Genomic DNA, 21799 nt, shown 5'->3' with positions numbered 1-21799 from the left:
CTTTTCCTAGCCTGGAGGACAGTGACCATGAGTCAATCTAGTGGCCAGCCCTGCCAAACAACTGTCACACACACTTTGACAACAGGGGCAGTGATACAGGAACAGTTCATTTCTATTCTGGGAAATGTTACTTATTGATGAGGCTCACAGAGTTCAGTTCAAATCTATATTTTCCAGTCAAAATAAGGCCACATCTTACCCTGAAGTCTCAGTTTACACCGAAGAGGCCAGCAAAGAGCAGTTCCTTACCCTGCAGTAACTGTGGTTCCTTGAGATGTTGTACTCAGTGTGGCTCTCCCTGCAGGGGTGCATGCACATGAGACTGAATTATTTGTAATAGCAGTGCTATTCAAAAGCATCCCATCTCAAAGGCAAGGTGCAGGTGCCCCTGCAGTGGGGTGCACACTGATGCATACTCAAGGAATGTCCCTTGCTGAGATCGTAATCATCATGCTCTCAGCTTTGTAGTATCACTGCATCTTCCTCAGGGCTGAGTCACATTACAGATGAACACTGGTCTTTTGCCTCTGAACACCTCTTGACCCAATCTCACACAAACGGCATGTAGCTAGAAGACAGCTCCCACAGCAGAAGATATTCAGACATGTCTGAGATGAAACCTCTACCCATGACACATAGGCAGTGACATGCAGGATGCTATGCTGCTGCTGTGCTGAGATAATGGAGAGCCTCGATCTGCTCTGGTCAGTCGATTTCACACTATGTAACAAGGGTGGAATGATACGGAACAAACTGTGCTGCTGAGGCAGCATGTGTCCTTCTGCCTGCCCTCTCAACATTAGCACTGCATTTTTCCTGCAAATTAATGCCCTGATTGGCCACTTAGCCCAGGTTTAGGAGGTGGAGAGGGAGAGTGTGTGTAGCATCACCATGACCATAAGGGAATGAGGCGGAGGGTTAACTCAAAAGGAATGAGCAAATAGGCAAACTGAGCCAGCAGGTCCCATTGTCCAAGTCCTCCACCTCCCTGGACCCAGAGGTGGCACCCCTGCTAGTAGACGCACCTTGGCTTCTTTTATTACTTGGTTGGCAAGCTCTTCTGTTTTCTTGATCTCCTGGGTGGACATGGCTCCCTTGGCAGTGAAGTCAAATCGCAGCCTGTCTGGGGCAACCAGGGAGCCTCTCTGGTCGGCATCCCCCAGCACTGAGCGCAGGGCAAAGTTGAGGATGTGGGTGGCAGTGTGGTTGCTCATGATGGGTCTCCGCCTTGGCTGCGGGGAGCAGAGGGAAAGCAATCGTTAAAAGGTTCTGTGTTGGGGGAGCTGCCAAGTGCCTCCCACTTACACACCATTGACCTAGGCCAATGAGGACTGACTATTCATGGGACTGGGAAGCAGAAGGTCACAGCTACAAATCAGTTCTGCTTAAAGAGAAATCTGGGCCAACACAGGAGGGAGGAACCAAAAGCAGCTTCTGTCTGAGGCTGCTCTGGAGCCAGCATCAACAGAGACAATCTCAACTAGGAATGTAAAAATTAGTTTAATTAAAAATCCATTTAAACGTTCTAAAAATAGAGCTCTTGGTTCCTAACTACCCTGCTCTTGGTTCCTAACTACCAAGTGAGAGCTGCCTAGCTGCGGATCCACCCCGCAGCTGGGCTCAGCTTCTCCCCTGGCTTGCAGGGAAGCTCATGTGGAGCCGAGCCCAGCTGCAGCTACTCCACGCTGGGCTCTGCGCTTCCCCGCTAGCAAGAGCTGCCCAGCTGCTCTCGCTGGCAGGGAGCTAGCCCAGCTGCTGTTCCCTCTCCTCCCCCCCAATTTAAAACAGTTACCCTTTTACATCCCTAATTTCAATCCAGTTCCCAGGGGTCCCCATCACAGAGACCATCTCCGCAACTGTCCACCTATTTGGCAGTGCCTGGCAAGAGACTAAAGGCTGGCAGGGCTATGGGTGCTGGGAGGGGGCAAGGCACACTGGCAGGGGACAGCGAGGCAGACATGCGTAGGCAGCGGCAGGCTGCCTGTATACGGGAGGGGAGTAGAAGATTTTACACTCGAAGGTTCAGCCAAGCACCTTCCACCAACACTAAAGTCACCCAAGAGAAAGAAAAACGGAAACCTTGTAGAGACCAGGTAGCTGGCCAATTCCTTCCTAGCCAGGATTTCACTCGTGCCCCTCTCTAACCCCCAGTGCATTAACCCTTTAGGGCAGCACACAAATTCCAGCTGCCAGCTCCTGGGGGACTCATGGCTCAACCCCAGCTCTGCTGAATGACACCTGCAAACCCATGCCAGCAATCCAAGGCACTCTGGGAGACAGGAGTTCTCAGCCACCCAGCATGACACCACTGCACACTGGGCAGATAAACACCCAGCTCTTCTGCTGGGATGCCCTGGTGGCAGCAAGCACCAGGCTCAGAATGGTGGAAGGAAAGAGACACCACTCTCTCATGGGAAAGAGATGGAGTCGCCCACTGCAGCATTACACTAACTCACCTCGTCAATATACAGGCAGACTTGGTCTCCCACTTTCAGGCTCCCATAGACAGTTCCTATGTGAAGCACATAGCCCCCCCGGACCTGCACGTTCTTCACGGTGAACTCTGTTTTCTGAACAAGATGGGGGAGAGCATAGACAACAGAGAAGCGGTGAGACAGGCTCAGAGGATGGTTATTCCAACCAATATCCTGGATGGCAACTGGAAAGATCCCAGGACGGTACGTCCCAGGAACACAGGCCTCTCTGATAGCATGAGTAGGTTGGGGACTGACAGGTGTAGTGAGAGTGGGGAAAAAGAACTAACTAGAAAATTAAATGAAGGCAGGGGAGGAGAGGTGGCTCTGGGGAGTGCAGTGCAGAGCTCACTTAAACCCTGATTCCAACTACTGAACAATCAGCTGTCCCCACTTGACAGAGGCCTAGTCAGGAGAGCAGGGCAGGGTCCCGGACAGAGAGGGACCTGCAGAATGCCTGACTTCTGTCAGGGCCACGGCACTTTTTTGGTCTCCATTATATGAGAGAGCACTTGACCACCTTTACCATGTATTTGCATATACCCCTGGGAGGACGGATAGGGCTATTATCCCCATCGATAGCATAAGCAAGATGAAATTCAATAATGCAAAGTACTTCACTTAGGAAGGGGGAAAAAAAAAAAAACCCCAAATGTAGAGCTACAGAATAGGGACAACTGGCTAGGTGGTAGCACTGCTGAAAAGCATCTGGGGGTTCTAGTGGATCACAAATTGAATCTGAGTTAACAGTGTGATGCACTTGCAAATATTCTGGGGTGTATTAGTGAAAGTGTCATATGTAAAACCTGGGAGATAGAGTACCATGTCCCATTTTGGGCACTGCACTTTAAGAAAGAAGTGGACAAATTGGAGATAGTCCACAGGAGAACAACAAAAGTGACCAAAAGTTTAGAAAGCCTGACCTATGAGGGAAGATTAAAAAACTGGGAAGGAAGGTAGGGGAGGGGAGGATCTGATAAGTCTTGTAGGTTAAAGGTTGGTACAAAGAGGATGGTAATCAATTGTTTTCCATCTTCACTAGGGCTAGGACAAGAAGCAATGGGCTTAATCTGCAGCAAGGGAGACGTAGGTTAGATATTAGAAAAAGCTTTCAAACTCTAAGGGTGGTGAAACTCTGGAACAGGCATCCAAAGTTGGTTGTGGAATCCCTGCCACTGTATGTTTTGAGGAACAGATTGGATACATGCCTGTCGGGGCGGTCTAGTTTCCTTGGTCCTGCCTTACCACAGGGGGCTGGATTAGATGACGTCTTGAGGTCCCGTCCAGCCAGACGTATCTAGGCTTCTATGGCTGCACAGATGGGGAATTGAGAGCCTAGTGACTTGCCCATGGTCCCTGTGACTGAGCAAGGAATGAATTGAACCTAGGTCTCCCACAGCGCAGGCCAAAAAACTGTCAACTATGCCACCCTTCCTCTCCCTCACTGTCCCAGCCCCACTCCAGATGACTCTTTTCACCCCCACGAATGGGACGCAAGGAGGCTTTTGGTCCCACTTACATCCTCACTGCTGTCATCTTCCTTGACCAGGTAGCCCTCATCGTAGATCTGCCCACCCTGCTCGGCGTAGAAACAGCTCCTGTCCAGCACTATGCCGCACTCCTGACCCGTGGACACCTCCTCCACAAACCTCTTCTCCCTGCAGATCGCTTGCACAGTGGCCACTGGGTTCTCAAACTCTGTCCCCGGTGGGAGAGAGAGGGTCAGTGAGACAACAATCATAACCAGAGACATTTCGTAACATTGCACCTAGCAGCCACCTCTGGAATGCTGGAGTGGTTGCTTAAGAGTTTAAGACAGGAAGTGAAGAAAGAACACAGCCAGTGGAAACTACAGGAGAACATTTAGCTGGGAGGTGGGGAAATTACTGAGCTTATCAGCTCTTTGGGGCAGGGACTGCCTTTTTGTTGTGTCTGTACAGCATGGAGCACAATAGGACCCTGATCCATTAATCAGGGAGCAGACCCATGGCTCAGTAATGGACCCAAGATAGAGGGGAACCCAAGGAAAGTTAGTCTCCAGAGTGTCTGGGCAAAAATCACACTGGGGAAGAAAGCTACTAGAACTTCCCATGGGATAGTGCTTGGGGTTGCTACAGACCACCGGGATCCAATTTGGATACGGATAGAGACCTCCTTAATATTTGTAATGAAGTAAATACTACCGGGAACTGTGTGATTATGGGAGATTTTAATTTATCAGATATAGACTGGAAGACTAGTGCTAGTAATAATAATAGGGCCCAGATTTTCCTGGATGTGACAGCTGACATATTCCTTCACCAAATAGTTACTGAACCAACGAGAGAGGATGCCATTTTAGATTTGGTATTAGTAAGTAGTGAGGACCTCATAGGAGAGCTGGTTGTAGGGGACAACTTAGGTTTGAGCGACCATGAGCTAATTCAGTTTAAATGGAAGGATAAACAAAAATATATCTGTGACTAGGGTCTTTGATTTCAAAAGGGCTAACTTTAAAAAAATTAAGGGAATTAGTTGGGGAAATGGATTAGACTGAAGAACTCATGGATCTAAAGGTGGAGGAGGCTTGGAATTACTTCAAGTCAAAGTTTCAGAAACTATCTGAAGCCTGTATCCCAAGGAAGGGGAAAAAATTCATAGGCAAGAGTTGCAGACCAAGCTGGATGAGTAAGCATCTCAGACAGGCAATTTGGAGAAAGCAGAAAGCCTACAAGGAGTGGAAGATGGGAGGGATCAGCATGGAAAGCTACCTCTTGGAGGTCAGAACATGTAGAGATAAAGCGAGAAAGGCCAAAAGCCAAGTAGAGTTGGACCTGGCAAAGGGAATTAAAAACAATAGTAAAAGGTTCTATAGCCATATAAATAGGAAGAAAACAAAGCAAGAAGTGGGACTGCTAAACACTGGGACTGGGGTGGAGTTTAAGGATAATTTAGGCATGGCTGAATATCTAAACAAATACTTTGCCTCCGCTTTTAATGAGGCTAATGAAGATATTAGGGATAGGGGGCAGGGGGGCTAATGGGATTGAGGATATGGAGGTAGAAATGACCACATCCGAGGTAGAAGTCAACTTGAACTGCTAGTGGAACTAAATCGGGGAGGAGGAGGAGGGGATAATCTCCATCCAAGGATATTAAAAGGAACTAGCACATGAAATTGCAAGTCCATTAAAAAGGATTTTTAATGAATCTATAAAATGAGTGATTGTACTGTATGACTGGAGAATTGCTAACATAGTTCCTGTTTTTAAAAAAGGGAAAAAAGTGATCCGGGTAACTACAGGCCTGTTAGTTTGACCTCAGGAGTATGAAAGGTGTTGGAAAACTTTTTTTAAAAGAAAGTAGTTAAAGACATCAAGGTTAACAGTAATTGGGATAAAAAACAACATGGCTTTACAAAAGGTAGATCGTGTCAGACCAACCTGATCTCCTTTTTTGAGAAGATAACAGTTATTTTAGACAAAGGGAATGCACTGGATCTAATTTACCTAGATTTCAGTAAGGCATTTGATACTGTTCCACACTGGGAATTATTAGTTAAATTTGAAAAGATTGGGATTAATATGAAAATTGACAGGTGGATAAGGAACTGGTTAAAGGGGAGACTACAACGGGTCATACTGAAAGGTGAACTGTCAGGCTGGAGGGAGGTTACTAGTGGAATTCCTCAGAGATCAGTCTTGGGACCAATCTTATTTAACCTTTTTATCATTGACTTTGGCACAAAAAGTAGGAGTGTGCTAATAAAGTTTGTGGATGACACAAAGTTGGTAGGTAGTGCCAATACAGAGAAGGATCGAGATATCCTACAACAAAATCTGGATGACCTTGTAAACTGGAGTAATAGAAATAGGATGAAATTTAATAGTGGAAAGTGTAAGGTCATGCACTTAGGGATTAACAACAAGAACTTTTGCAGGGACGCATCAGTTGGAAGTGACAGAGGAAGAGAAGGGCCTCCGCATATTGGTTGATCACAGGATGACTATGAGCTGCCAATGTGATGTGGCCTTGAAAAAAAGCTTATGTGGTCGTAGGATGCATCAGGCGAGGTATTTCCAGTAGAGATAGGGAAGTGTTAGTACCGTTATACAAGGCATTGGTCAGACCTCATCTGGAATACTGTGTGCAGTTCTGGTCCCCCATGTTTAAGAAAGATGAATTCAAACTGGGACATGTGCAGAGGGCTACTAGGATGATCCGTGAAATGGAAAACCTGTCTTATGAGAGACTCAAAGCTTGGCTTGTTTAAGCCTAACCAAAAGGAGGCTGAGGGGAGATATGATTGCTCTATATGAATACATCAGAGGGAAAAATACCAGGGAGGGAGAGGAATTATTTAAGTTTAGCACCAATGTGGACACAAGAACAAATGGATATAAACTGGCCACCAGGAAGTTTAGATTTGAAATTAGACGAAGGCTTCTAACCATCAGGGGAGTGAAGTTCTGGAACAGCCTTCTAAGGGGAGCAGTGGGGGGTAAGAAACCTAGCTGGCTTCAAAGACTGAACTTGATAAGTTCATGGAGGGGATGGTACGATAGGACAGCCTAGTTTGGCAGTTGACTGATTTTGACTACTAGCTGTGAATATGCCCAATGGCCTGTTTGATGGGGTGGGTTCCGAGTTACTACAGAGAATTCTTTCTGGGTGTCTGGCTGGTGAGTCTTGCCTGCATGCTCAGGGTTTAACTGATTGCCATATTTAGAGTTGGGAAGGAATTTTGCCCTAGGGCAGATTGGCATAGGCCCTGGGAGATTTTCGCCTTTCCCTGCAGCATGGGACCCGGGTCACTTGTTGGTGGATTCTCTGTACCTTGACGTCTTTAAACCATGATTTGAGGACTTCAATAACTCAGTCATAGGTTAGGGGTCTATTACAGGAATAGGTGGGTGAGGTTCTATAGCCCGCATTGTGCAGGAGGTTAGACTGGATGATCATAATAGTTCCTTCTGACCTTAGAGTCTATTGTTGATTCATGAGTTGACGAGGGAAACATTCATGTACCACAGCTGGGTACGTCCCCGCTTGTGAATGCCCAAGAGAGTACTTTACCTGCTCCAGGTTTGTAGCTTACTGATAGCATCACAGAGCCAGAAGCAGCCCAGATAAACATTCCTGCTATCCAGCAGGGTGTGCGGCTCCCCCTGCTGGTATGCTGGGTGATAACAGTACCCGGAGGGGCTGCTGTTTATCACCAGGGAGGTATTGCTGGGAGCCAGCACAGGCTGGAAGGGATTGTTAAGGGGGCATAGTGGTCCCAAAGCTTCCAGGCTGCACCCCGCGGTGGGGGGAACCCTGTCACACCTCTGCTCACCTCCATTGGCAGCTGTCAGGCCGTTCATGGTTCTCTCCCTTCTCTCACCCCCTAAAGGTCTCCAGCCAATCAGGCGGCAGCAGGAATAGGGGAGATGCAGGAAAACACAAAGGCACCCTTGTTCAGCTCTGCTGTTAGCTGCGGCACAGTCTGCAGACTAGCCTCCAGGCCTGACCCCATGCAAGACCCAGGAAGCAAGGCTAGGGACAGGGGAACCATTTGTCACATACCATAGGCACCACTGGGATCCGACGTGTAGTTATATTTGAGTGAGTCATCGGTCACCTGCAGTCCTCGGGTGCGTAGCTCTTCAATAGCGTAGATGTCCAGCATGATGAGGTCTTCATCACCGGCTCCCTTCCCCTGAGACTTCAGCTGAGAATGGCAACAAGTGGAGGCATTAGGGGCAGGGAGAAGATCCCTTAGTACTGCCAAAGTGATCCAATCCTTGTGCATCAGCTAGCCAGGCTTTAGCAGCAAATGCAGGGCTCGAGGGGTGACTGGGGCAGAATGGACACCAAACATCCTGGACCAAGTCTAGTCTTACATTGCAGACCCACACCAAACATGCAGATATTCACAGCAAGTCTGCCAAGAAAGCAAGAAGGCAAGAATCCGATGAGAAGGTGGGAATCAACATCCCCCTTTAGCATTGTTTGAAGGTCAACAGGCGAGGGATGCTTTGAAGCAGGGTGACTGGCAGCACAAGGAGACTCAAGGCAGCACTTGGGTAGCAATCCATCCACCCACTCTGGGACATTCCCTGCACCTCTACTTAGCTATTGCTAAAGATAAGGGCTAGCAAATATTCTGCTTGTACTGCCTTCTCCACAGGCAATTCAGCCACACTGCAAAGCTGCCTTGGCCATCCCCAGCCAAGCGGGGAATCCTAACCCTGCACTGGATGTATGACCCCACGGTGCCTAGCTCTGCAATGCTGAAGCACTCAGAAGGTGCTAAGTAAGTAGCATGAAGGACGCAGCTGAATTTGTAGGGGTTGTGTCTACACAGTTTCTCTGGTCCTGGTGCAGCTTCCATGGTGGTTGCAATGATGGGACCACTGGTCTAGACCAAACGCTAGGGTTCTAAGCATCAGATAGCTCAGCTGCATTCAGAGCAAGCCTAAATCACACAGCAAGGCCTGAAGCCTGACTATGCTAGCGCTCCCACTGTTACTACCACAAGCACGGCTACCGCACCCTGCAGTAACGGGGGATGGGGAGATTCTCTTAGAAATGCTCATGTAAATAAGGCCTATTATTGTAGGGTAGATTAAAAACATGGCATCTTGGGTCTTTTCTCAGGATAGATGTGCACAGAGCACTAGACTGAGGTACAGTGAATTCCCCTTTTCCCCCCTTCAGGCAGAGACAGGCACATGATGATGGAGGTGTCTTCCCAGTTCCACAATGCAGCATTTTGTGGCACAAGTCCTGGATTCATCTAGAGAAACATCTACACAGAGACTGCTGTTGGCTACGCCCCCACTGCTATTCATCTGTTGAGGAAGTCTTAGCCCAGTCTAAAGATATATGTTCAGTCACTACTTCAGGCAGCCATGGGATGAACACAAGAGGGCATATTTCCAGAAGAACCTGTGAAGCAGCATAGACAGAACCTGGGAACCCATACGCCAGGGCAGATGCAAAGGCAAGGTTCCCACCATCACATACAGGTGTCAATCTTTGCATGGGAGGCTCTGTGAACAAGGTGGTGCTCCTGACTGATGAGATCATGAGAAAGAAGGAAGAAATCTGCTCGCAATTTAGTTCTGGGAAGTCAGCCCCCCAAGAGGGCAGTGGGGAAAAAGCTCTGCGAGAGCTGGCAAGGAGCTAAGGACCCTGCTAGGAGGCAGAGGTGCCCACCCACTGCTTGACCATGCAAACGAGGCCAGCACCCTAAGGATCTGCTCTCTAGCCAGACTAGACTAATTATGCTTTGCCCTGCCTGCCCTAGGTCCTGGCAACACAACCCAGGATGCTCAGTTTCAGATATCCTGGGAAACACCTTGTTGTGGTGAGCCATCCACAGGAGCTGTGCAAACAAATTAGATGCAGACTCCTTGTTTTATTGTATAAGTGAGATAGAGGTAGAGAGAGATTTTCCCTTTACTGTTACGATAGGTATAAGTGAACTCTGTCTTGTTAGTTTCTTGAAGTGAACTCTTTCCTGAAACTTGTATATTGAACCTAAAAATATCTTGATGATTCTTTGTGTGTGTGAGTGAAGAATGTATGTGCAGGGCATAAAAAGATGCCAACCTAAACTGCTCTGACAACAGAGAGGGTAAGTAAAGACCCCGACTGCCATCCTGACCCTGAGTGCCACAGAATGCATATCAAGGACCCTGAAGTGCAGATAAATGACTCTAAAGTACAGAAGGATCAACTCTGGGAACAGACAAAATACAGAAATAAGAGAATAGTCATGCTTGCAATTAGTTGGTGATTAACAACCATACTGAACCTGGAGGCAGCATGACACAGCAAGGCCCACAGACTTACATGAGAGCCAGTAACTATAAAAGATGGGGTAAGAACATGGAAACTTTGGGTTTCGTTCTGCAATCATCATCTTGGAGCATCGGATTCATGACTGACAGAGGCCTGGCTCCCTCCTCATGCCCAGCCTAGTTGGCCACTAGGCTGGCTCGAGCAACGCATAAAAGGACTGGTAATTATATCACACCAGCTTGCAGAACTTCTTGGGTATGAGTGTGTGTGTGAATGTGACTGTTTTTTGATATTCTTACATTTACAATAAAAGTAGCATATTGCCTTGTCCCCTGAATAAAATCCTCCTAGACTTTTCAAGTACAACATTGTAAAGGAGCAGAGTGTTGTCCCTTTAAGCCAATGACAAAGGGGTCCTCCCACACCCATGCCCCCTGCCCAGTCCTGGTAGTAGGGCCAATGCAGAAGGGCTGGTCTTTACCTGAGCCATCTTCCGCTCTTCCTCAAAGCCTTCCATGTCCACAGTGAGGCCCTTCTCCTCAGCAATGAGCCCAGTGAGATCCACAGGGAAACCATAGGTGTCGTACAGCAGCCAAGCAGTATCCCCTTGAGAGGAGAAAAGGATCAGTCAGGTCTCCCACTAAAATACCTCCTATTCCTCTGTCAGAACCCTCCCACCTGGAGCAAACCAGCTCCCAAAGGGACTGGAATACTTCCTTGGCAAACAGGGAGGCCTAAGATTCTCTGCAGTGGGCCTCATAGATTTGACTGGCTAATGGGCACTGGCAGTCAGCAGTCACAGTGCCGTGGTCACAGTCTGCAGGACACTCAGTGGGTCTCAGTCCAGTCCTCAGTGGATAGCTGTCCGCCTTAAGATATCATCCCTCCACCAGTACAGGAGCCAACTGTTGGCAACCTCATCAGAGAGCCCAAGGACTGAACGGGCTCTGCAGATGGCATCAACTTGTAGGTCAGAGGTGAGGCAGTGGCAGGGTGACATGCGGGGGACTCACTCTGTGGCTGCCCCCACTGTGGACAGAGGGCTTCAGTCTCCAGTGCCATCAATCAGACACCTTTCACTCAGGATAAATTCACAGCCACAAAAACATAGGCAGCCCAGCTGATCCATGAATTACTCCCAAGGGGCAAATGCTGTTTGGCAGTAGGTTTTGACAGGACACAGCTGGTGCGTCAGGACAGGAGGATTCCCTAGAAGCCTCACTGAGAACGAAACAAGTTAAAACAAACCTTACCAGGGATAGTTTTACTGTCCCCCAGGCTCTGGATCTTCCTGTCCAGGATGCGGCGTCCTCTACTGAGCGTTTTCAGGAACTGAATCTCTTCTTCATTGATAATGTCCTTCACCATATCCGGGTCCTTCTTGAGTTCGGGGAATGCATCGCCCTGAAGACACAGAAGCAGCAGGCATTAAGAGATCAGCATCAGCCAGTGGATGGAGTCTCTTACCACAAACGCTCTTGGAGTCTCATGCTGTTACTGTGCAGTGAAGGAACCTACCAGTGACTGCACCACAATGTCGACCAGCGAGGCGAAGAAGCCCTTGGGGGCATTGAGTTTCTCGTGGGAGTAGCGCACAGCCCGCCGGAGAATCCTTCTCAGAACATACCTGCGGGAACATCAACAGAGGGGATCCTCACTCGGGTGTTACACCCCTCCCTCTCCTGCCAGTGGGATCCACCAGCAGCTAACCACGGTAATGTGAATACAGAGAGCCTCTTCCTCAGCTCCTCCACCCTAGTTTTGGAATCCACACCCTCAGCGCCTGAGGGTCAGAGAAGAGCGATGCTGGCAGAGCACAGGGTGTGGGGAACTGGATCAGAACAGCAGAGGGGCTTTGTATCAGGACTGAAGGGCGTCAGCACAGCTGTGCTGCTACTGATCCCTTCCAGTTTCTCAGTCACAAGACAAACAGTGCTTTGCATGTGGAGGTGGTTTCAATGCTGCGGGATCTCCGAACGCTAAAAGGAGGGAGAAGACCCTCACAGCACCCAGAGTGGAGAGGACATCACACCTGTTTTCAGATCTGGATGTTTCACTTGCATCTCCATGGTGGAATTTTAGCAATGCCAAGAATGAACTGATGCTTCTGGAAAAGCCACTCCTTCCTCCCCACTTCAGTAATGCACAGTTGTGCCATATGCATTCTTACCCTCTGCCAGTGTTGTCAGGTCTTCCTCCATCAGCGAGGGCCACGGTGATCGTTCGGGCGTGGTCTGCCAGGACTCTATATGCCATGTCTATACCATCCACATCCTCAGTACCAACCTTGCCTGTGTATGGCCTGGCACCAGTGCCCTGCACAAAGAGAGAAGACAGTGGGCATAGAGAACCTTGCTGCCTTGTCTGGGAGGGAGACACACATATGGTTGGATACCTGGGTCTGCTCAGCAGCACAGCCGTGAGGACCCAAGTCCAGGGCTGGCCTTGCGCTCTTTGCTCAGAGCCAGAGGACGCTGTGAATGTTACAGAGGGAGCACACTCCTCTGGGTGGGAGGTTACTTCACTGCCCCCATCCCCACCCTCTGGAATAGAGGCCAAGTGGCTCTGGAAGGAGCTACGCTCAGCTCTCCCTGATCAGAAGGGCACGCTGGGCAAGCACAGAGCGACACTGATTAGCTCCAGCGTTCAGACAGAACCCAGGTCAGCAAAGGCAGTGACAGAGATGGAGAAGCCAATGGGATTTGGAGTGACAGCTGGGGCAGGGACAGGGGCATGGGCACGGCTGGTTTCGCTATGATTGCATCAGAGTCCAGCTGGCATAACCAATGCTGCCAACAAGCCTTTCCCACAGCAGTTTCACTGCAGTCCCCATTCTATTGCTGCTTTTGGGGCCTGGCTTCTTTCTTCACTGACAAAGCCAGCCAGGGAAAGCTGCCTTAAAGGCGACCTGCAAAGAGAAATGTGTTTGTGGCCTTTTCTTTGTTCCTTTATGGTGGATGGAGACAGCCTGGGAAGGCTTTTCAGAAACAAGACCCCAAAATTCAGCTTTTCTGCCTGTTTTTTTATATTAGAAATATTGATCCTGTCAACTCATTTGCAGAAAGGACTCTGGGGATGCCTGGGAGACTGGTAGGATAAGGATATCAAACACCCAGCAAGTGAAAGCCTACTTACGGACAGGGGAAAGGATTTTTAGTCAGACCATCAAACCCATGTGTTAACATCTATTCAATTCCAACGCCTGAGAAACATTCAGGAGAATGAATCTTTAACAAAGACATCCTAACACCTGCTCCCCCCCATGGCTAAGATTGCTCACAATCCACATTTCAGAGTCCTCCAGCAAAGTCAAGGATCACACAGGATATTCCAAACAGGAAAAGCAAGCAGAAAAACAATTTTTTTTTGAGGGGGTGGGGGGGAATCTTTTCAGGCTTTATTTATCCATCATAAGGAAGCAAAAAGGAGCATAAATCCATCCTCTTCTGCTGGACAGCTTTCAGACACCGCTCAGCAGGCCAGGATATGCCACTTATCTAACAAAGCTGGATTATAAAGGTCAAACTATATAGTTCTGCAAGCCTCAAAGAAGGGGCGGGGTTGGGAGGGTTGTGGCAGGTGATTGACTGTTGAAGTTGGGCTTTAGTTTCACTACCTAGATACCCACACTGGGTCCAACCGTCTTCCCAATCGAGGAGAGCTGGACATGACACCCTCAGTGCTTGGACAGGTGGGTAATCAAGAGGAGGACAGGTGGGGTATCCTCTCCACCAAGACTCCCAAAGGAGGAACATGCTGCTTCTGCAAAATTCCCAGTTCTCTGCAGGCCCAGAGCATGATAAATGGAGCTTGGCCCTGAACATGGATTCCTTCCCTCTTGAGCTGTGCCATCTCAAACCTGCTGAACAGGTCCTTTTGTTTGAGCTGGAAGTCCCTGGATACAGGCTTTCTAGGGCCTTGAAAATCTCTCAGTGCAATTAGGAAACTTGCAAAAGGAAGGCATCTAATAGAGGGAAGGGCAGCGTCTCCTACTTTCAAAGACGACCAAACGGTGCATGGTCAGCATTCCCGTGAGCTGCTCTGATCAGATCCCACAGGCTTTCCCAAGATTCATTCCTAATGCTGCAGCTACAGAACAATCTAGTCTTTTACTCTTGGCAAGGTACCAATCTGCAAACCAAGCCCATTTGGGTTCACAACATGTCGTTCTCACAGCAGCTAGGAAATCACCACAGTCTCAAATCCCACTCCTCCGGGACAGCTTCCCTGACTACCATGCACATCTATGAGACTATGCATGACAATGTACGCAGATTCAATGGCCTAGTCATGGATCTGTACCTTCTGGATGGCTTCAAAGTAGGGGATGAAGAGATCAGTGTCATAGTTGGACATCTTGTTTTGCAGTACAGACACCAGCCTTTCCAGACCCAATCCGGTATCAATGTTCTTCTTCGGAAGAGGTTTCAGGATCCCGTCAGCCTCTCTGCCCAACCCCAGGGAGAAAGACAGTCATTGAACAGGCTGCTGCAGGGGAGTTGCCATCTCTCCCTTCATCCCCACATGCCTTTAAATGATCCCATTGGATTTATAAAGGCAGACATGCACATGGGCTGCTGGGAACCTTAATGAGCGTGTGATTAACAAGATACTCGAGCAAATTAGAACCAACATAAACAAATCCATCCACCCTCCCCAGCCCCCGCCATAAATGGGCTGAATAAGTGTTCCCAGCCTGGCCCAGGAAGCTGCCACACTTACTCATGTATATGGGGGTGGGAAAGGAGAGAATGGCCCTCCTTCCAGAGCTATAACTAGGGGATGGTCAGCAACCTCGACCACACTGATCAAGGGCCACAATGGGAGATGGGGCAGCAATCATCCCGATGAGGAGGAAGCCAAGTGTTCGGACATGAAGGACTCTCACTGAATTACAGGCGGCTTGCAGAACAGCTGTGCTCTGCTCTCTCACTGCTCCACAACCATGGTCCTTTCCATCCAGTAGCTGGGTTTGGTTATTTGCTCCCAATGGTTGCTTGCGGAGGATGGTTATAACACACATAATACATCGTATTGAGTGACATGGGTGCTGGGAGCACAGTTTAGCTACTCAGATGTGGAGGGGGAAGAAAGAGAAGCCTCAATGAGCACCCCCGTCTGATGAGGAACAGCAGTGGCGGTCACTAGAAGGAGCCCTATCAGCTGCCTTCTGAGTTGCCCCCAGTGGATGTTAGGGGAATATATTGAATGGTGGAATCTGGGGTCACTATGATTCTAGTGGTTCTAGAGGCAAGTCACGGGGCAGAGGTGTCATACAGGGTGAGAGAGAGGAAAGTAACTGCAGGTGAACTACAATCTCCCTCCTTCTAGACCCCCGATTTCACCATTCAATATATTCCCCTAACATCCACTGGGGGCAACTCAGAAGGCAGCTGTGGGGTTGGCGAGGTTTCACACTGGAAGGTGGAGACTCCCAAGCCTACAGCCTCCCGGTGTTGTGGCTTTACAGAGCTGTCTTGGTACCACAGTGGAGCTCTCATTCTCCAGCACACAATAAATGCCTGGAGGGGGCAGGCTCTTGGCTCACCTGTTAAACTGTATGAACACGAGGTTCCAGATCTCCAAGACATTGGGGTCATCTTGATTGACGAGGTGTGAGGCGTCTCTGTCCCCGATCCGGTCATAATGAATCTCACTGCAGGGGCCGCAGGGGCCTGTGTCTCCCATTTCCCAGAAGTTATCCTTCATGTTGCCAGGCAGGATCTTGCTCTCATCTAGTCTGTAACATAGAAGTGCCCATTAAATCAGAAAGGTGAGAGCAAAACAGGGACCCCTCAATATAGGCACAAACAAACAAAGACACCACCTTTTATTTGTTAACTCACTGAAGGGGTGGAATAGCTAAAAGGCTTTTGAGAGAGACCCAGCTGAGATCCTGCTTTCTAATACCTATCAGCTGGACTTCTCATTCTAGCAGAAGCAAATAAATACCCCCCCGGAAACCGACACATTCATAAGAGATCATCTCTACTGGCCAAAGGCCTGTTGCATGTAGAATCTTTTTAAGATGCCACCACAGGCTTTCACAACAGAAAGTGATCTATTTTTTTACAACCTTCTGGCACAGGGATACAGTCTGCAGCTGGGCCACTGGGCCTTGGTTAGACTACAGTAGGGGATTTCTTTTATGCAGAGTGCCCAGGCTTTATTTAAACAAAGATATAATAAGTTGCACCTCAATTAAAACACCCATTCAAAAAGACAGGCTGCACAGCACGCTCTGGAAGCCAGCAGATCCAGACTATTTCAAGTCAAGGGGGCATCAATCCCAAAGTCACAGGCCCTTTGTGGAGACCACCACATCAGCAGCTCCTATTTTGCCAAACCAAAGCAGCTCCACCTTTAAAGCGTTTACCGAGCACTGCTGCAGCAGGCCAGCCCAGGACTGCTCCGTCAGGCAGGCCGGTCCCAGGCCATTTAGGGCTGTGCAGATCAAAGCCCACCCCTTTAACTCCATCTGGAACCCAATGGGCAGCCAGTGCAGAGCATCAGGGTCCTGTGATCACTGGGAGATCCTGCAGTTAAATATGTTGTGAGTCATCTCAGCAGTGCAATCAAAGACTGATGGGGCTGTGGGGAGTGAATTATTTCTCACCCCATCAGGCTGTCCCTTTAGGGTGTGATTTGGCTCATTGGTGGGACAACATGACGCTTGTTTTGCCTGAACCATGGCATGGGAAAACAAGAAACTCCAGGCTCCAAGCCTGTCAGGCCTGCACCTTTCCCCAGCACTATTTTCATAACAGTTTATTTTTAAATGCCCTTACCCTAGATCTCGCCAGATCTGTTTGCACTCAAGGTCTGGCTCTAATCCAGCTGCCTCGTTGCCTCCAAAGTAAGTGACATAGAGTCTTTCAATGGGGATGCCAAACTCGTTGGTAAGAAGGTCCAGAGCCAGTTTACAAGCCAGCTCCTGCACCAGAAAAGACAAGGTGAGTGAGGGAAAGCAAACAGATCTTCTTACCCAACACAGCCCCAACCCTGAGAGGGCAGAGTTTGAAGGCAGAAACTGTAATGCCTCAAAATAGGCTTTACACACCACCAAGTCTAAAGTAAAGTGAACAGGAAGCACAGGGAACAGTGAACAATGAAACATCCTCTCACTGACTCCAATGCATGCAAAAGAATTGAGACTTGAAACCTACGCAATGGTTTGCCCCTCTAGGTCCACTGCAGGCACCTCCCTCCCCTGAGTTGCCAGCTCAGCCAAATGCCTGCCCTTCAGAACCAAAAGTGAGCTAATGTCTAGGACTTTTAGATAGCAAACAATGTCAAGAACCTGTGTGCTCTTGCTAACAGCAGCTGAAATAAGCAGGCCAGTATTTGCAGTGGCCCAGAGACCCCATATATCACTAAATGGAATGTCCCTTGCATGTCCTCATAGGAGCAGCCAAGGAATAAAGAACTAACACTTAGCAGGTTCAACTGTGATTCTCTCTTTCCTCACTGATTTTTGGTTCCACTCTTATTTTAATCACCTTGCTGCACTTTGTCAGCTTGTAAAATCCCCCTTCATGAAGTTCAGTGGCACAGTATTAACTCTTGATCTAATCCACTTGCAAGGACATTACACTTCCTCATTTTATGCTCATACTTCCTTGGCCAATCCTTCTAACTCCAGCTTGCACCCAGAACAACTGTTGGAACCCTGCCTCTGAAGTTCTCAAGTCTGCAGGCTGAGTCACGTACAAATGAAGGACTACAGAAAGCACTGAAAAATGACTGTTCTGTATGATGGCCTGCTTAGACACTAAAAGCCTGATACAAGTAATTGCTTTGCCTTTGATAGCCTACTGGACCAGGAGACTTCAAGCTAATTTAAAGCACTGGTTTATTTGTATTTATTTATTTATTGATTCCCTATCATAACAATGAATGTTAGTTATGTTGCTATTGTGCTAACAAGGTGTTCAGATAGTGCAGTGTAGGGGGCCCCAAAAGTAGAGAAAGATCAAGCAGACAAAATACACTTCTATAGAGAGCTTTTCCCATTCAAAGTGCCTTATAAACATTAGCTAATTAATCCATACAACATCCTTGGGAGGCAGGCGGATAGCTATGGGCTTTTTCCATCCAGAAGGACCCCGAGTGCTTTACTATCTGATACTTTTTCCTTCGTTTTTGCATCTGTGTGTATTTTAATGTCCATCATTGGCCCCACTGAGCTGTTTTGAGGTGGTATACAGAATCTTCTATCTTAGGTGGCTGGCTGGCGGGTCTTACTACTATGTTCAGCATCTAACTGATCACCAGATTTGGGGTCAGAAAGGAATTTTCCTTCAGGTCAGACTGGCTGGGACCTTTGGGGTTTTTCACTTTCCTCCGCAGCATGGGGCATGGTTTGCCGGCCAGGATCATCTGGGCATAACCAACCTAATCAATTCCCTGCCATCACAGGGGCCTTGGGTATTAGTGGGCACCTAGGTCTCTCCTGTTCTCTGCCAATGGCACACAGCAGTTTAGCCTCCCAAGGACTGAAATGTCTTTGTTTAACTGAGGTCATTGGGTTCAATGTCAGGGTATTTGGGTGAAGTTTAGTGGCCTGGAGGAGCTCAGACTAGATGATCTAATGGTCTCTTCTGGTTTCAAACTCAATGAAAGCTCTGCTTAGATTCCAGATCCCCATTGATCCTCGCTTGCCTTGAAGTAATCTCCAAACGACCAGGACCCCAGCATTTCAAAGAAGGTGTGATGGTAGACGTCTTTCCCCACATCATCCAGGTCGTTGTGTTTGCCCCCGGCTCGGATGCACTTCTGGGTATTGGCAGCTCTGGTCAGTTTGGCCATGGGGTGCGAGGGGTCAAGGGTATTGAGGAAGATGGGTTTGAACTGGGAGGAAACAGAAACAAGATTATTTAAAATTTAAGAACTCACTAAGGACTTGAAGTTGCCAAAATTCATAAGCAGTAGCCAGGCAACGAGCACTGTGTGGGTCCCAGTACATGTGGGCCAATAAGAACATGCCAGATGCATGCATTTAGAAATGCTGAGCTTGCCACTTCCCCAGAGGACCAGGGCACCTCTCCCATCACTCCTGCCAAACTAGAAGCAGTTCTGGTGGACTTCCATGACTGCAGCATCTAATTCTCTGTGCCCAGAAAGAGGGCAGTTATGTGCCCCTCCCCCCAATTCAGATAAAAGACTATCAATTGTTGGGATTTAAAAAACAAAACAAAACAGGATTTGTTTGGTGCTAAGGGCCTAATCCAAACACCGCTAGAGTCTTTTCACTGACTGCCTGGGGAGTTTGATCAGGCCCATAATGAGGGTCGCAGAAGACAGAAGGGGAATGAGGAAAATGGTGCACAGAGCTGAAGTGCCCGAAGAGCCCTCTGTGTCCAAGCAGGATTGTGCTCAGGAGCAGCAAGCAGTCTGCACCTCCGCCCAAGGATTCTGTTTGCAGAGGGAGGCAAGTTTTAAACACCAACCAGGGCTTAAGAGAATCATTGCAGAGAAAAGCTGCCCAGGGATGTGATGATTTAGTACATCCCCTGGTGCCCTGGCCAGACTCCACTCCAGCCAGGGCTGCCCTGATCTGGACCCTCCAGTCAGGCCCATTATCTCTCACCAGTATGAACTTTCAGTGTGACACAAATAACAGCTAAGTATGCCTCAGTTCTTTGCTCCCGCAGAAAGCACACAAGTACCAAAGTCACACAGTCCTAGGGGAAAGTGCTACCTGATTCATGCCAGCATTGGCAAAGAGCAGCGTGGGATCATCCAAGGGGATAGTCGCAGATGAGTGGACGTAGGTGTGCTGGTGCTGCTTGAAGAAATTAATGAACTTTTGCCGGATCTGCCTAGCTGACAGCATGGTTTCCATCCTGAGATCAGCACACAAAGCTGGCAAAAGAAAAGTGATAAGAAAGCAGACACATGAAGGACACATTGTGCTTCGCTTCCTGGGACAGTAACAAATGAGGATCCTTGGGAAGGGGAAATTGGGACTTTAATTCACCCAATTCTTTCTTGAAAGAAAGGGTCTCATGAAAATTAGGATTTTCTGACATTAATTTCTAGACTCACTTGTTTCGAGGGTGACGTGAGAGTCTCAGTCTGCCATAAATGGAACTGAGCTAAAGAATCACGGATTCTACAGCTTTAAGACAAAGTATCCCCTCAGAACTTGTGTGGTGAATACCAAACCGTTAAGTCAAATTAAGCACAGCAGACAGTGGTTTGTCTGGGCAGGGGCCCTGAGTCACAGACACAAAGGTCTGCAGTACTGGTGACTATGCAGTGGCTCATGATCGCCATCCAACAAGGATCACACTGCCTTCCACATAGGCTAGACAGAAAATGGCTTTTGAGTGTCCAGACGATGATCGACAAAGCCAGACTTAAGGCTGGAAATATAGCAATTCACTTAGCAGGAAAAAAAGGGAACAGATTGTTACAGTTAAAAATCCCTTGAACATCAGGATGCATGGAAATTGGGAGTTAAGGATCCTGCAACAACCATCACTATCCTACAGCAAATTGACCTATCAGCCCTTCTCCCCAAAGGGCACTGGTTGCTTCCTGCTCCCTCTCAAGATGCACAAGAGGACTGACAGCATGCTGCAGTCCCTGGTGGGGGAGAACCAATAAGCAAGGCCTACTGCAGCTGCCAGGAGACAATAAGCAGAAGTAGGAAATGGGTCTGAATGACTTCTTTCTGGCTGCTTCTCCAGAGCCAGAGGAGCAGCAGAAGAACTAGCAGCATGATTGTCAGTGCCACAGCCCCTCCAACAGCCCATATGTATTTCAGCTCCCAGTCATCCAGTCCCAGATCCTCAAAGATATTTAGGCACCTAACTCCCATTGACATTAATGGGAGTTAGGTGCCTAAATATCTTTGAGGATCTGGGCCTCAGAGCCCATTCTGAAACCCTCCAGAGGAATTTAGAGAGAAAGAAGTGTCCTGTTTTCACAAACAGGAGACTGAGCATAGAATCTGCCAGTCGACCACTCAAGTAATTAGAGCAGCGGCCTCCTTGCCTCTCTCTGAGCAAGGGAGAAAAGGCTAGGGTTAGAAGGGAGAGAAAAAAGCTAAATTTAAAAAACACAAAATCATATTTAAAGTGTTCTAAAAATCCTACTACGAGGCTTTTTCCACTTCCCCCAAAGCAGGGATTTTAGCAAGAACCACCCATTTAGCAATTTGGCCAAAGGTCACATACAGAACAATTACAAATAGGGAACAACTCCAAAGCACCTGGCCTGGGCTAGGTGGACCACTGGTCTGACCCAGTATGGCCATTACCTTCTTAAAGTATGTTTAAAATGCAGGCCCCTGGGGCCTGATACTTGGGAGGTCTGGTTTAAAATATTATACGCAAAACACTGCACTCACTTCTACCCCCAAAATACCATGTCCCCATCCCTGCCCATCCTATGAGGGGCTTCCCCATCCTGCTCCACAGCGTGAACCCCCATCCCTGCCCATCCCATGAGGGGCTCCCCCATCCCTGCCCTATACATGACGTTGGAGTCCCCACCCCAGGCAGCGTGACCTCACCAGTTACCCTGCGCCCGACTTCCAGCATCCCCTT

General features: G+C 48.4%; 1 protein-coding gene across 2 annotated transcripts in view; it reads right to left on the bottom strand.

Annotated features, from left to right (window-relative positions):
- AARS1 (alanyl-tRNA synthetase 1) overlaps window positions 1-21799 on the bottom strand; it is a 34454-nt gene that overhangs the window by 12326 nt on the left and 329 nt on the right. For both annotated transcript variants that reach the window (XM_067563466.1, XM_067563464.1), the window contains exons 2-14: window positions 19945-20108; window positions 18906-19094; window positions 17033-17178; window positions 15793-15984; window positions 14547-14691; window positions 12415-12560; window positions 11763-11871; window positions 11498-11648; window positions 10726-10850; window positions 8022-8166; window positions 3994-4172; window positions 2457-2570; window positions 1026-1232 (exon numbers count right to left, since the gene is read on the bottom strand). In XM_067563466.1, coding sequence (XP_067419567.1) covers window positions 1026-1232; window positions 2457-2570; window positions 3994-4172; window positions 8022-8166; window positions 10726-10850; window positions 11498-11648; window positions 11763-11871; window positions 12415-12560; window positions 14547-14691; window positions 15793-15984; window positions 17033-17178; window positions 18906-19094; window positions 19945-20088 — 1992 coding nt within the window. In that variant the 5' untranslated portion in view covers window positions 20089-20108. The remainder of the gene's footprint in view (window positions 1-1025; window positions 1233-2456; window positions 2571-3993; window positions 4173-8021; window positions 8167-10725; window positions 10851-11497; window positions 11649-11762; window positions 11872-12414; window positions 12561-14546; window positions 14692-15792; window positions 15985-17032; window positions 17179-18905; window positions 19095-19944; window positions 20109-21799) is intronic.

The sequence above is a fragment of the Emydura macquarii genome, unplaced genomic scaffold (genome assembly GCF_026122565.2).
Source record: "Emydura macquarii macquarii isolate MOO-44397 ecotype Brisbane River unplaced genomic scaffold, CSIRO-AGI_Emac_v2 contig_2503, whole genome shotgun sequence".
Taxonomy (NCBI): Eukaryota; Metazoa; Chordata; order Testudines; family Chelidae; genus Emydura; species Emydura macquarii.
Note: the sequence above shows the minus strand (reverse complement) of the source record. Positions and strands in the feature narration are given on the sequence as shown.